The sequence below is a fragment of the Haemaphysalis longicornis genome, unplaced genomic scaffold (assembly GCF_048455015.1).
Source record: "Haemaphysalis longicornis isolate Haplotype H1 unplaced genomic scaffold, Haemaphysalis longicornis Haplotype H1 scaffold_3, whole genome shotgun sequence".
Lineage (NCBI taxonomy): Eukaryota > Metazoa > Arthropoda > Arachnida > Ixodida > Ixodidae > Haemaphysalis > Haemaphysalis longicornis.
In genome coordinates this window covers 35,794,059-35,808,669 of record NW_027526335.1, presented here as the reverse complement: position 1 = coordinate 35,808,669, position 14,611 = coordinate 35,794,059, and the positions used below count along the sequence as shown (strand labels likewise).

The 14,611-nt window shown below is 49.6% G+C and overlaps 1 protein-coding gene across 5 annotated transcripts in view; it reads left to right on the top strand.

The window, feature by feature from the left end:
• LOC144174287 (cystinosin-like) overlaps positions 1–14,611 on the top strand; it is a 190,663-nt gene that overhangs the window by 131,363 nt on the left and 44,689 nt on the right. For 4 of the 5 annotated variants that reach the window (XM_077702902.1, XM_077702899.1, XM_077702900.1 and 1 more), the window contains 2 exons: positions 6,119–6,204; positions 12,360–12,453. In XM_077702902.1, the coding sequence (XP_077559028.1) occupies positions 6,138–6,204; positions 12,360–12,453 (161 nt within the window). In that variant the 5' untranslated portion in view covers positions 6,119–6,137. Of the gene's footprint in view, positions 1–5,738; positions 6,015–6,118; positions 6,205–12,359; positions 12,454–14,611 lie in introns of those variants that run through there. The other variant, XM_077702898.1, reaches the window with a different exon arrangement.

Here is a 14,611-nt window from a genome sequence, read left to right as displayed (position 1 = left end):
AGCTTCGCCCCACTTATCATCATTCATTCCGTGGATATGGCGTGATTTTTTTTTTTTGCCTTGGTCAGTCTCCCCAAGTGGGTATGCTTGTCTTGACAAACGTGCGCAGGGGACGCTGGGTGGTCGTCGCGAGGCACTCATACAAGAGTGCTAGGCATTTGCTTGGTTTTGTTAACGCCAGGGTGGCCGCCGTGAGGCCCACGCTCACGTGCGCGTGCTCGGCAATTTCCTCGTATTTCTAACTGCGTCCACGAAAAATAACGATTTGCTTAACAGCTTCGCTGTTAAAATTTCTTATCGCCGCATGATCAGAAAGAGTTACTTTAGAGTGCAGCACACTCTGCGAAGCGTACCGCAGTTTTCGGCTTGGGTACGCCGCCTTTCTAAAGTTATGCTTTCTAGCTCAAGGATATGTGCGGGGAACAGGCCACTTATCTATGATTAGATTTTATAACGGAAAAGTCAAGAGTTATGATTTTCAAAGCTGATGCTCGTAACAGATGGGTATTTTTCAACAATCAATGATACGGCGCGTAACGAAATAGAGATATAAAATGGCTTGCATGTGACGTCACCACGGCCCTTCCTGGGACACTGCTCTGCTGCACGAGATAAGAGCGTTCGATAAATTCACAGCCTTCGACCGTGCAGACAGTGCTTCGACGTGCCAGCTATCATGACGTCAGTGCAAGCCTTGTTTGAGCAATCGAAAGGAAGACCTATCTAAAAACGTAGGAGTAGTATTTAATATTGAAAAGAGCTTCTTTCATCCTACACAGAGTAGCACTACGGGGATGCAGCAAACTCTTCTTCAGTAGTGAGAGGAACCTGGAAAGGCGCAATGGCACCGGCACTCACTTCTTCAAACGCAGTGCGTGTGTCAACTCAGAGATTCAAACAGGGCTACAAGTGAAGAGGAAGTAAAAAAAAACCTGGACCATCTCCGCTAATGTGAAGCCTGGGGAGGGGCGAAGCATGCAGTGTATAAGCGCATTCTTGGCGCCTAGACGTTTTTGCCAATGGAGACGAAACCGTTTGGGGTTGAGGTATACAGCGTTGCTGTAAAAGTCCGTTGTATTTGAAGCACGAAGCTCTCTAGCGCGAGGAGTAAACGAGTGTCGCGGTGTTTTTGTTTTAAGTGCAGAGCACTTTAGGCGCTCGCCTTGTCGTCCTAGCTCGCTCGCTGGAACCAAGCATATCGACACGGCGGTACGGTGTAGCTTGTCACGGTCCCTTCGCCGTGGCGTAACCCAGAGGCTTCGAAAGCCAAGCGGCTATGCCAGGACATACGTAGCGTGAGCTAAGGTTCAGCTGGTTATTCTTAGCTTTCGTGGTTGTCTAGGATTAGCTGATTATCATGCTTACTGCTGCTTATCATCCAATCCAAATCCAATTCAATCTGATGCAATCCAAAACCAATCCAATCCAATCTAAGCCAAGCTAATCCAATCCAATCGTCGAGCTTCCGCAGCACGGCTCTCCAGGAGCTACGCGAAACTGGTCAACCTAGGCCAGTGTAGCCAATCCAATCAAATACAATCCAAGTAACGCTGTTGTTCGCGGCGTACCCCAGAGGTTCGAAAGCCAAGCGGTTCATATAGTCATAAACGTTCGAAACTCTTGAAACGCTGGCGTTTGTTATATACATCTTCCCGTTGTTTAGCGCTAAAAAAGCTATAGGTATATTTAAAGAAAAATATACGCAATTCACCGGCAGCGCCCGCGTTCCTTTAGTTAAGGACGCCCATTGAGTTGGTTTTTACGATAGTAAACGCAAAATGTGTCAGTGCAACGCCGGCACGTGCGGGGAGAAAAGCACAGAGAGAACACAACACCCGCTGGCGCAGTTTCAGGCAGGGGGCCCGCGAGCACTGCGAAGGTGGGAATTCGACATGATAAAAAGCGCACTAGACGGGGACAGAAGAAAAGACAGTGACACGGACGAGCGCTAAACATCAACTGAGGCTTTATTGACAAGAAAGGCTATATACATACACACAAATGCGCAGAAACACTAAAAAGATACGTAAGGCGCAGCTTTCACAGAAAATGTGATCGACGCTGTAGATAGGCTTTCTCTTTTGTGTGCAAAGCCAGCGACGGAGTGCTTACACATTCGTCATTTTTCGTGATAATACAGAACGCCTCGAAGATTTCTTTTTGTAGTTGCGTCCTAACGCTGCGCAGGACGCGTGTTTCCTGAAAGTCAGGCGTGCAAGAACACCGCCGGCAGTGATCTGCCAAATGTCCTCCCCCCGCCAATGAGTTTGGCTGCGCGGTGCTCTCTCAATCTTTCATTAATGCAGCGTCTGGTCTGTCCTACGCAGCATTTTCCACAATCTAGTGGAATCCTGTACATCACACCTACATTCCTTTTTTGAACTTTTTGAAGAAGAATAACTTAGCGCTCCTGGTGTCAGATAAATAGGGTTGATTTGTAGTGCTTCCTATAGGGTGACTTTTCTGAAAAAAGCACAGCAAGCTGTATCGAAGAATTTTATTTCAGTTAAGTGCTCAAAGAAAGAATTAAGGAAGAAGGCATTGGCTCTTTGTGATGAGATTAACTTGCAAAGCCTGAAAAAAACCATCGCTGGTGCGAAAAAAGATTTCTTAGATATGTTTTTTTCAGCAAAAACGCACAAAGAGGGGATTCCATTCAGGGCGATTGTGACGGAGAAGGATTCATGGCAAGGAACCCTCTCTAGATTTTTGCAAAGGCATCTTAAGTTGCTTAAGGTGAATGACCCTTACCTTGTGCCTAACTCAGAAAGTGTTTTGACCTTTATTACTGAGTAAGAATATCCTCAGCAGCCGCTGCATGCTTTTTCCCTAGACGTTGTAGACCTGTTCTACTCAATCCCACGAAGCGAACTTTTTTGTGCCGTTCGTGAAAGCATCGACGACTTTGGCCCTGTTGCCAAATATTGACAATTTAATATTGACAATTTTATGGAATTAAGATTTTACCTGTCCTCTACAATAGTTGCTTTTAATGATACACCCTTTCTTCAAAAGGAGGGGATGTGTATTGGTTCATGTATTGCCCCAATTTTAAATGACCTGTTTTTATCCTGTTGTGACAAGCGTATTCACCCGTGTCTTGACATAGTCTGTGGTGCTAAGGTTCTAAACGTCTTTGGGTATGTAGATGACTACGTGGTTCTTTTGAAGGATGTGCGTGCTGAGGATTCGGCTGAACTCGTGAACCAAGTTCTATTTATTTCATGTGGCAAAGGGCTCAAACTCACCTTTGAGCAGTTATCTGAAGAGGGATGCCTTCGGTTCCTCGATTTAAGCATCCTTTTCCATGACGGTCAGGTGTGCTGAGATACCATCCCCGGTTCAAAAAACCAGCCCTTAACTACGATTCGGCCCATTCCAAGATTGAGAAAAGGGGTATCGCCAAAAACTGCATGCGCGCTGCTCTCAAAAAGTCCTGTTTCCACCAAATTGCACGTAGCCTTCAGCCCCAAGCTCGACACCTGCGCAATTGCCGGTTTTCCTGCAGAATTGCTGGCTTCCATAGCTGGAAGCTTGATCAAAGAAGCAAATTCAGGAAGCCAGGCTAGAGTGAATCAACCTGAACACCAGAAGGCGCGGCCTGTAATCGGGCCGTACGTGCACAACCTGTCCCACCGGCTCAAAAAAGTGGCCGGAAGGTGCGGCACCCAAGTTGTTTTTTTGCCGCCAGGCAAGCTTGCACGTATGTGCAAAGCCGTGAACAACGACGCTGGGAAGGCTGGCTGCACTACTAAGCACACCACACCCTTCGTGGAATGTAAAGTAGGTGTGGTTTACAGGATTCCACTAGATTGTGGAAAATGCTACGTCGGACAGACCGGACGCTGCATTAATGAAAGATTGAGGGAGCACCGCGCAGCCGTAAACTCATTGGCAAGGGGAGGACATTTGGCAGATCACTGCCGGTGGTGCTCTTGCACGCCTGACTTTCAGGGAACACGCGTCCTGCGCAGCGCTAGGACGCAACTACAAAGAGAAATCTTCGAGGCGTTCTGTATTATCAAGGAAAATGACGAATGCGTAGGCACTCCATCGCTGGCTTTGCACACAAAAGAAAAAGCCCATCTACAGCGTCAATCACATTTTCTGTGAAATCTGCGCCTTGCGTATCTTTTAGTATTTCTGTGCATTTGTGTGTATATATATAGCCTTTCTTGTCAATAAAGCCTCAGTTGATGTTTAGCGCTTGTCCGTGTCACTGTCTTTTTTTCTGTCCCCGTCTAGTGCGCTTTTTTTATCATGTTGAAGTCGTATCACCAACTAGCCCAAATTTCTGCGTAGAAGGTGGGAAATTTGAATTGCATGAGGTGGTAGCAGCAAGCGGATAACGGCGGTACAGCCCATTATGGCGAATCACTGCTCTGCACTTCCGACAGCTTTCACATTGAGTGGAACGGCTTTAATTTTTTTAGTACGCGTTACGTTCTAGCGCAAGGCGTAAACGAGTGTCCCAGTGTTTAAGTACAATGACTACATGAAACGACGATTAAGACGACGACGACAGAAGACGCCAACACCCAGCCCCCTATGGGTTTAACCCCTAATAAGTCGAGTGGGATTAGACATTATTCATAAAGGTATGTCATTAGCATTGCTCATCGGCATTGTTCATTGGGCAGTTCCGGCGGAGCTCGGGCACGAAGATGGGACACTGGCGTGCAGGCGACGATGCAAGCGGTTGTTGTCCGAAAAGTACGCTTGCCACAAAAAAAAAAACTTGTGTTCCAAGGTCACGGTGCAAACCTCTCGGCTGCTCCATTCGTCGGCAATCTTTCTAGCAACCTCGTTGTTAAAATGCGCGCGACGGGGAGCCGCGAAGTATGAACAAACCCTACCGAGGGCCTTAGAAGAGTTCATTGTATGAAACTCTTTGCCGACTTCAGAGTAGGCAAGGACGCTGCCGCGCCGCTGCGTGTACGTGCAGAGATGGGAGCCCGCTCAATTTGGTGTCCCCTTCGCCCGATGCAGCGTTCATATATATTGCCCGCGGCTCAGTAGAGGCTCATGTGAAATCACTCACTCATGACTGGGTCAGTGTTGCTCTTTATTAAAGACCATAGCCTTTCCTGGACCACTTGTCGGTCTGTGCTTCGATTCAGCCACCCGGACAAAAGATAAAATCATTCTAAAAAGAGTTTGTAAAGTCAGAACCTTTCTGAACCACTGAATCTGAACACATACTTCATAGTTGTCAACGTTGGTGTGCAAAAGAAACCATTAGGGATATCGGAGATAAAAGATCAATTCAGAACAAGTACTCAGTGTTTTTATTTGCAAACAAAAGTGCATTTGATATTTGCGACAGAAAATAAAAAAATACGCGCCGAAAACAACATTTTTACCCCAAAATACACAAAGAGCTCGTGCGAGCCCTGACCTGGTGACAGTGTTCCAAGTTCAAAAGTAACAAAAGCTTCCAGTAGATGGCGCGAGCTGTGGAAGCGCGGGAAAATTGAATTGACTTTTAGCAAACCTCCCCCGTGTTTATCCTGGCCGTGTTTATCCTGGGAGAATCGCAAGAGAGGGGAAGGGCATGAGAGGTGGGCGGGGCGGGAAGAGAGGCATTTACGTGACAGGGGCGGCGGACAACTGTCGTCTTTGGGCGACATTTGCAACGAAGTGAGCAGATACCTAGCCAATTTTCTTTTTTTCTCTCTTTGTTGTTGAGGCGCTTTCCGATAGGATTAACAGTAGCTCACAGGAAATCCAGTGAACGCCGTCTTTCGCTGCAAGCTGGCGGCAAGACGAGACAAATTTGCGCCTTCTGGCGATTTTCCTTTCAGGTTTCTTGAGTAAATACTAAGTGCGCGTGCATCCACCACGCATTTCTGCTGCCGCGTCGACGCATTCACCACGATTGCTTCGTTCACCGCCGCTGAAGTGAACGAGTATCCGCAGCCCAATGCGCGAATGCCGGCGCACTGTTTTCGCGCTTCAAGTTCTGCTCGGCGGCACGTCGATCTGAGCTGCGGCGTCGCACTGCGCTCATTTCCGTGAGTCCCTGCGAACACCGGTGCCTGAGCTGTTTTGTTCGCTGGTGCAGTGCGGCCCGAGTGGTTCTATAGTCGCTCACCCGGCCTGCGTTCTCCCGGTGCAGGTGCTCGCCCCTGGCGTCCATGGGCCCGTCGACAAGACTCCCGACCCGCGGCAAGTGGATGTGGCTGCTGCTGGCGACGGCTGCAGGTAACCGCGCTCTGCTGTCGAGCAAACCGTGCCAACAACACGCACTCCCTTTGAATGCAGCCAACACGCGACATGTATACCGTGTTGCCCCCGTATCCGGCACCTGGGAATCCCAGTGGGCATGCGCGTCAAGCAGGTCTCAGCTGCGGTTGGCAATCATCACATGGTCTTGCAGCACGGGGTGCCAGTTGGTGCGGGTAAATGGGCGCTACGAACTGGGTATGCGTAGCCTGAAGAATCTAGACAACCGGAGGCCACAAAGGCAGGTTCGTGGACAGGTTCGCGCCTGACGTTATTAAACCTACGTTGACTTAAATCCACGAGATCTTCGGGCCGAGTGAGGTGTCCTTGCGTGTCATTGCTTGTAAACTGGCCGCTTCGCGATATCTCTGCTACCCAATCGATGTACAAGTCGGGAAATTGTTCACGCAAAGCCGTTGTTGGCAGTACTGGTGTTTGATTTGGAGTAGAATAATGTCGCATGGAAAAAGCTCACGCCCTTCGGTTAAGAAATGACACGTCATGCAGTAGCTGTGCACGTTCCCCCTTTTTTTAAGGTCTGAAGTGAACATGTCTTGGCAAGCGACAAAAAAAAAAAGAAAGGCAGTCTACCGGTATGGCCATGGTGCCTAGGGCTGCTGAACTGAAGTTAGTAGTACTGTGTAAATAAATAACTAAATAAATAAGTAACGTTAACATAAGGACAATAAACAAAATGAAGTAGTCCGAAAGAGTGAATCAGGTTCTGGCGCTGTCCCCCCAGCTAGGAAATTTTTTTCACCCAGCCGTAGGCTTACAAGAAGTAACGAAACACGTAAGCCAGCTAGGAAATTTTCACCCAGCTGTAAGATAACAGGATGTAACGAAACACGTAAGCTGATGCCATGCCCCGTGGAAGGCCGCCGCACCAGTGGTAACAGGTGCAGCGACATCCTCTTTCGTTTTCCAAGCACCATTGGGAGCACGCATCAACTGGCCAGGCTACCGGCGCACTCGAGCTGCCCAAAAAAGTGACGCTGCCTGCAACACGTCTGTAGCGAACGCTCTTAGGCTGGCATTTATCATTTCAGCACTATTCGCTGATCTTCCAATGATATCGCGCGCTACCCTGTTCCTGTGACGCACTGCAGGTTTAGAAGGCAGAGGGAACTGAAAAAAATCGCGCCAATCCACCCCGTGAATGTGGTTGGAAAGCAAAGCTGTAAACGGCACCCATAACGATTACCCATGCGACTTCACTTAAATTCCCTCACATCGCTCTACAAATAGCAAAACCAGAGAGAAGTGAAATGCACTTAACCACACCATTTATTACTTCAAAGAGATATTCTCGTTAAGGTTAAATCAATGCATGAAGCATGAACGCTGTTTGGTTGAGTTGTATTGGTGTAGCACAAGAGTGGAAACTTTTAGATGCGACGCTCAGAGCATCTCTTGTCGGCGGCCCTGTCCTTCCTGCGTGCGTCCGTTGTCCGCAGCCACTCTCCCCCTCTCCTCCCGATAGCGAACACTCTCGCGAGGGGCATTGGATTGGATTGGATTGGCTTGGCTTGGCTTGAATTGGATTTGGATTGGATTGGATTAAAGTGGATTGTGTTGGATTGTGTTGCGTCATAGCCGCGGCAGACGCACTGGCGCCGGCGCGTGCCCAGGTGAGAGCGTGTGCGGCCCAGCGCGCTCTCACTACGCCGGTGGACGGCGCTGCATGTGGTGCTGCGCATGTGCAGTACTCTCTCTCTCCGCGGTCTCCTGTCCTTCGGGCGCGCTGCGCATATAACCGGTGTGCCGCTCTCCGGTTGCCTTTCGGTCGACGGTTGCTCTCCGCTTGCGCTTGAACCCTCCTCAGCGTCGCATCACACCAGGGTTCCCGCGAGGGGAGATGGGCGTAACTTTTTTTATAAAATTAAAGTAAGCTCCAACCCGGTGTTAGATGATCTGTCTTCTCCGTCTCTGTGCCGCGGACGGAGGCGACGAGATTTGAGGCAGAGAAGGAGGAGGAGGAAGAAATACTTCTGTTCAGATTTCTGAACGGCCCAGAGTGCAGCCCTGGGGAGTGATTCCTTCTTCTGTGGGGCCCATATGCAGTCCGCGCGGCCTGTGTTCTGTCCACCCGCTGAAGCTGGGTAGGTAGAGAGGGCCTGGACAGCAGCATCTCCCTTTGCTCTTGTTGGGTAGTTGACGGAAAGAGAGGAGGGTGCTCAGTGCTAAAGTCGCACACCCCGATTACGGGGCGGAGTGTTCCTACTTCTGAGAAAAATTTACATTCAGCGTCGTAGCGATTCGGATACATTAAGTGAAGACGCGTAGGCTGTGGGAAGGAGCCCGGTTTGTATGAGCCGTAGGGTAGTTTGTTGTTCTCTGGAAAGGTCAGGGTAAGGCGCAGGTACGGTCTGTCTCAGAAGGCGATAATGCTGGGTTATCTCCCTGAACGTGACAAGCGGGTGACTGTCCTCGTGCAGCTCCATAGCACGGGAGGTAAAAGCGCAGGCTTGTTGGGTGGGCGTATTTGTTGCCCTCCATTGAAGCGTGAGGGGGTGTCCAGATGTGCTGAATGGAACCGTTTAGGGAGTGGTTTTTTAGCACGCGCAGTGCAGGTCAGGACACCCAACCCTACTGGTAATTACAGTAGGCTTGCTGGGAATCGATTACTACCCTCCGAACCCCTGGTTGAGTGAGAGCCAAGGTGATGGCTGCCTCTTCTGCTGCCGTCATTTCTTGGGTCCTAAGCGAGGTACACGCAAGGAGGTTGGTTCTGGAAGTAGCCACGATGATGGCGTATTGCTTCCCTCGATGTTTGGAGGCGTCTGTGTAGATAACTGCATGATCCCTACCGAGGGTGGTGTTTAGCACTTGGGCCCGTGCTTTTCGCTGACCCTCGTCATGTGAGGGGTTCATATTTCTAAGCAAAGGGAGCATCTTTAGTTTTAGTCGCCTAGAGTCTGGGAGTACGTCAAGCGGAGTGACATTCTGTGCTGCCCAGCCAATCTGGTGAAGCATGCGATTACCCACCGCAGTTCTGAGTCGGACCTTCTCGTTAGAAAGATGGCCTTCTATCAGCTCTTCCACCGTGTTGTGGAGCCCCGTGCTAAGCAGCCTCTGTGTGGACGCACTCATGAGAAGACCAATTGCCTGTTCGACCGCCTTTCTAATCATTATATAAAGCATCTCTATGTCTTCCTTGTGGAGAAGAAGACAGGGGGTTGACGTAAGTGACTCTCGAGAGGACAAAAGCTTCAATTAATCGAAAGTTTAGGCCTCGCTCCTTGGTGGCAACTCGCTTGATCATGTGTATGATTTGATTACTGCTGTTTCTTAGGCGCTGCAAGGAGACGTCACTCTTGGTGTTAGCCTCAAGATGTAGGCCCAGGATCTTGATGCTGGGGCTTGGAGTGATAGTCTGGCCATCAAGGAGTATTTGAATGTATTCCTTGGTTTGGCGTGAGGGCGGACGACAAGGAGCTGTGATTGTTTACGTGAACAGTGGAGGCCACAGGCTTTAGCACATTGGCGTACTAGAAGTGAGATGCCATGCATTGGTGTGAGCTTCCTTTAATTTTTGTAACTCTTAGCACATGAGCAAGGTGCGCACAGGGCACTAGACGGGCGTGAGTGGTCGCGTGACGCTTTCACGTGGCATTCAGCGAGAACGCAGGGGGTAAATCCGTAGATGTGCTTGGTGAGTACACCACCTGTCTTCCCTGTCTTCGCGTGGGCTCGTAGCTTAATCGGTAAGACTACAGGCTCTCGCTTTGATACGCTATTAGTTCCAGGTTCGATTCCCGGTGGTGCCAGTAAATTCTTTTATTTGTTCGCTGGAGTTTTCTGGTGACACCAACGGTCGCGAAAGAACCCTTGGGGGGTAGAGGTAAAAAGCTTTGCTTTAAAACACCGGCAGGGGAAAATGTCAGCGACGTACGGGCACCCACTTCGGGCTTGTATACCTTCCCGCCGTCAGTGGCTACAAGCGCTAACTCAGGAGCATATCCCTTCGAGCGGGCTTCATGATGACCAACTTATGGGTCGGCGCGTGATGCGCGTGCTAATTTGACTGGATCCTGGTGCTTCCCAGCACTTCTCAGGCGCACCTGTCGGCCGCTTCATCACGCTGCGTGCTCATATCGGCATTAGAGAGTTATAGCGGAGTGGAGAACCGGTCCCGGTACGGTACCCGGTAACCCGCCGCGGTGGCTCAGTGGCTAAGGCGTTGCGCTGCTGAGCACGAGGTCGCGGGTTCGATTCCCGGCCGCGGCGGCCGCTTTTCTGATGGAGGCGAAAAGCAAAAACGCCCGTGTGTACGAGATTTCGGCGCACGTTAAAGATCCCCAGGTGGTCAAAATTAATCCTTAGCCCTCCACTACGGCGCGCCTCATCGCCTACGTTGCGTCGGCGCGTTAAACCCCACAATCAATCAACGGTACCCGGTACACCTTCGCATGCGCACAACCAGTTTTGATGCCTCTGAGAATGCGCGGCGGCTCCGATCGCTTAGCGGGTATACAGTACCGGAACCGGTTCTCCTGTCTGCTATAACCCTATTGCTGCCTGCAGCTGCTCAAGTGAGCGACTCATGCTTGCTAGCTTCTCTGAACATACACGGAAAGGAAGTTACCCAGATAAACGGCCTGCGCACCCGGCATCTCGGCCCGGTAAGCGCCTTCCAAGCATATACACTCTGACGTGGCATGTCGTGTAACTTGGATGCTCCCTGCAGAAGCCTGTGCGTTCGACGAAAACTGCTCACGCGCTGCTGCTGACAGATGCATGTTCCCATCGGCGCCACCGGTTGTCCCTCCGAATCAGTGGCAGTGGCAAGCAAGCAATACTTACGGAAAAGCCACTGTTTCGAGGTCGCTTTCTCTGTACGCAGTGTCATCAGGAAACAGTTGGCTGACTGTTCCTTCCCAGGCGCACGGGCTACACCGCAAAACGCGCTGAATCCTACGCATTTTTCGCGAGCGCGTCAAACTTGCTCCGTTGCCTTCATGGAAAACAGAGCCACGCATGCTTCAGCACGTTTTCCTCTGATAAAAACTCGTGATTTTCAATATCCGGGTGAAAATTCTCGCATAACCGAACTCCTGTGCTCCGCGGTTTGCTGAGATCCATAGTTCAAATATGAACGTTTCACCACGAGGTAAACACATGTGCTTGAAAAAAAATTACGTTGCTTGAATTATTAAAAACGAAGACGGCTCCGCATTGTTACGTCATCTATCATCGCTGAGCACGTAATTTAATAGGTAATAATAGACCTCCTTGGAAATAAATTTCTGTCGCATTTGTAACGACACATAGTCTCATGTTGGGGGCGAGGCTTTTGGTGGTGTTCAAATGGTGAGTACAGTGGTGTTCAAATGGTGAGTACTAGATTGGGACGCAGGGAGTCTAGATAAGATATAAAACGCCAAGCCGTAAAATGGACAACACATGCGTGCGACCTGAAAAATATTTTTAGCTATGCTTTGTTGACCTCTGTGTGATCGCGTTTAGTGGATTGTGCTCATTTGGCGATCTCAGCAAAGAAACGAGGGTATTTGATCGTAACTTCGTTGCAAGAACTCTGGCAACTAACAATTTCCGGTCGCTGCTCCAGAAGTCTGCGGCGTGTCAGGAAGAAGCGGCGACGCATTGCTAGGACCAGCTGCAGCGTGAGCTGAATCATGGCGCCCTGCGTGCACGGATGAGGATACAACGGGAGCGCCACTGGATTTAACACAATGCGGCAAAGAAACGCCGTAATGAAGGAAGGCTCGAGACACTGCCCCGAGTTTGGGTTCCGTGCGGCGATGGTGGCTGCCGTAAGGTCTGTCCTGCAGGACGCAGGCACTTCGTAGCACTTGTGGCTTTCCAGGGCTGAGTAAGGGGGAAAATTCTGGTCAGCCTCCCAGCTGCCTGTCGGATGGCAAGGGTGGGTCTGCGCGCTAGTGGGGGTCACTGAACCATGCGTTGCCGCCAGGGAGGAGGACGGGTTGTGCAAAGCGAAAGAGGGGTGAAGCTGCAGGCGGGAGGGAAGACAAACATTTAGTGTGCAGAGACCATTTTGTTTTGCTTCTGCAGCTGCGTTTTGCATCACGTGGCTTGAAAGCCACATCCTCTAGCCGCGTTCTGTATGACGTCACTCAACAACCACCGTCTTCATCTCATCTTCCGAGCAGCAATCTCTCGTGCCCGCGGAGCTCGCCTCCTGGTCCACGCTCACGACCTGGAATGGCGACTCGGAGATGGCTCAGGCTTGGACGTCTTCCTGGAGTGAGTTACTTTCTCGCCTCACAGTGCATGTGTACGACCAGTTGTGGGCTTCATGGTCGTTTGAAGAAGTGAACAAACTTTCGCGTAGATTGGATCTATTAACATTACGTGTGGGTAGCGGCCTAAGCTGAATTCTGGGGCACAGCACTTTGACGTGCGATTGACATCAGAGTTTTTTCAGAGTTGACATCAGAGACGCAGTTTTGTCCAGCTTATAAATCCTTGAATTCCGGGTAACTTTGACAATATCTTGGCAAATTCTGCCCTCTTTTCTTTCTCTGAGTGGCTATGTCTGCCCATTCATATGATAAACTTCTCGCTGCCACGTTCGAGTGGAGCCCGCCTCCAATGTGCCGACACGTTTGTGCGGGCCCCTTCAGCCGCCTTTTCCGCGTCCCAGCTGCTGCCGCTGCTGCATGCCTCGTCCTCCACTCCACCCAGCGCCTCTCCCTGCGAGGCATCCGGCAGCCAGCACAGCCTCGTGTCGCGCTTTCCCTGTTAGAATATGATATTTGTTTCTTTGTTTACTTACTTCATTGATGCCACAATACTGCCAGTCCTATTAAAGATTATTGCGAGAAGTACATTTGCATTTTGAGGTGACAGGATGAACGCATGCGACCTGATTTTTTTAGCTGTGCTTTGTAAACCTCTGCGTGATCGCGGGGCTTCTGCACGTTACATGTCAAATGGCACGTAAACGTGTTATGCCAAGCAAACAGCAATAAATCGAGTAACTCTATCATTGCCAATACATTAATTCTTCGGCGTGGTGAGCCACCCAATGGCACACACGCTGTTCACATCGTGGACATACGGGCGAATCCCTGCTGTAAAACTGGTTTTTGTCTACCTGTTTTTCAGGTTGCTTTTACCGTGGGTCTCCTCTATCGTTTGATGGAAATAAAGTTTATTATTGTTAATTTTTTTGTTGAAGCACTAACAAGTAAACTGAAACATAATGAAACGAGAAAAACGTAGAACTCCCTACAAAAATTCGGAAAAAGGTTCCGCGTGTTACAGACTTTGTGGCTTTAACTGAAAAATTATGAGTCAATGAAAATCTATTTATGTAGCTACATTTGAAAACGTTGGCGCGAGAAAGCACACGACACACAGTGACTTGTAAGTCAGTCCGAATTTGTGCAAACAATTTAAATGTTAACAAGGGGGAATTGTGTACACCGTCCTGTCGGATTTGGCGTTGTCCTGGAGGGAAAGCGACGACGCTTCAGACGGGACGGGAAGAGAAGTACGCACACCTGCGCTCTAGCCACATTTGTTGAGTCCTGTAATGGTTGGAAGTAATTAAACAACGAGCGTTCACGATCAACGGCAGAAGTTGCTTCTCTGTGGAGTTAATACAGAAAGCTGTACGCTCGCTTTCCCCCATTGTGTGTTGCACAGTGAAACATGACCATTTACGGAGGAAGTATGGTTATTGCTGTCATAGCTCCACTTAATGCGCGCCTCCACCGCCATTTTTCCTAGTCGTGTGCACTCCACGCCTTTGACATTGCGCAATGCCGCGAGATCTTGGAACTTTTCCCACGATGTCTGCTTTTTTTTTCTTCTTTTCTCCTCATTGTTCCACCTTCCCCTACCCATTCCCCCAGCGTGGAGCATCTCACTGTTGAGATTCTGGCAACCCTGTCGGCCTTCTTCTTTAATAAAAAGACTCTCTCTCTCTCTCTCTCTCTCTCTCTCTCTCTCTCTCTCTCTCTCTCTCTCTCTCTCTCTCTCTCTCTCTCTCTCTCTCTCTCTCTCTCTCTCTCTCTCTCTCTCTCTCTCTCTCTCTCTCTCTCTCTCTCTCTCCGGCGGCCACCTGGGAGCGCACTGATACGTCATTGTCTCTACCCACCAATCGTGCGAGTCCTTTGTTTGTGACGTAGAGGTCGCGCCACAGCTCCAGCTTCGCTGGCCTTCCTTCACGGGGTAGAAAGCCTCTGATTTTTTTTAGAGCGCTTATTTCTTTTTTCCCGTCGTAAGAGCACGACGCGTACACAGTATTTTTTGTTTTGTTTTGTTTTACTAACAAAAACTGTTTCCAGCATTCAAGAAAAATGGCTCGTTCCAACATTAAGGTTTTGATCTGAACACGAAAAATTGGATTTCAAATGCAAAAGTGCATCTCACAGGGCTTAAAATTCCTTGTCTA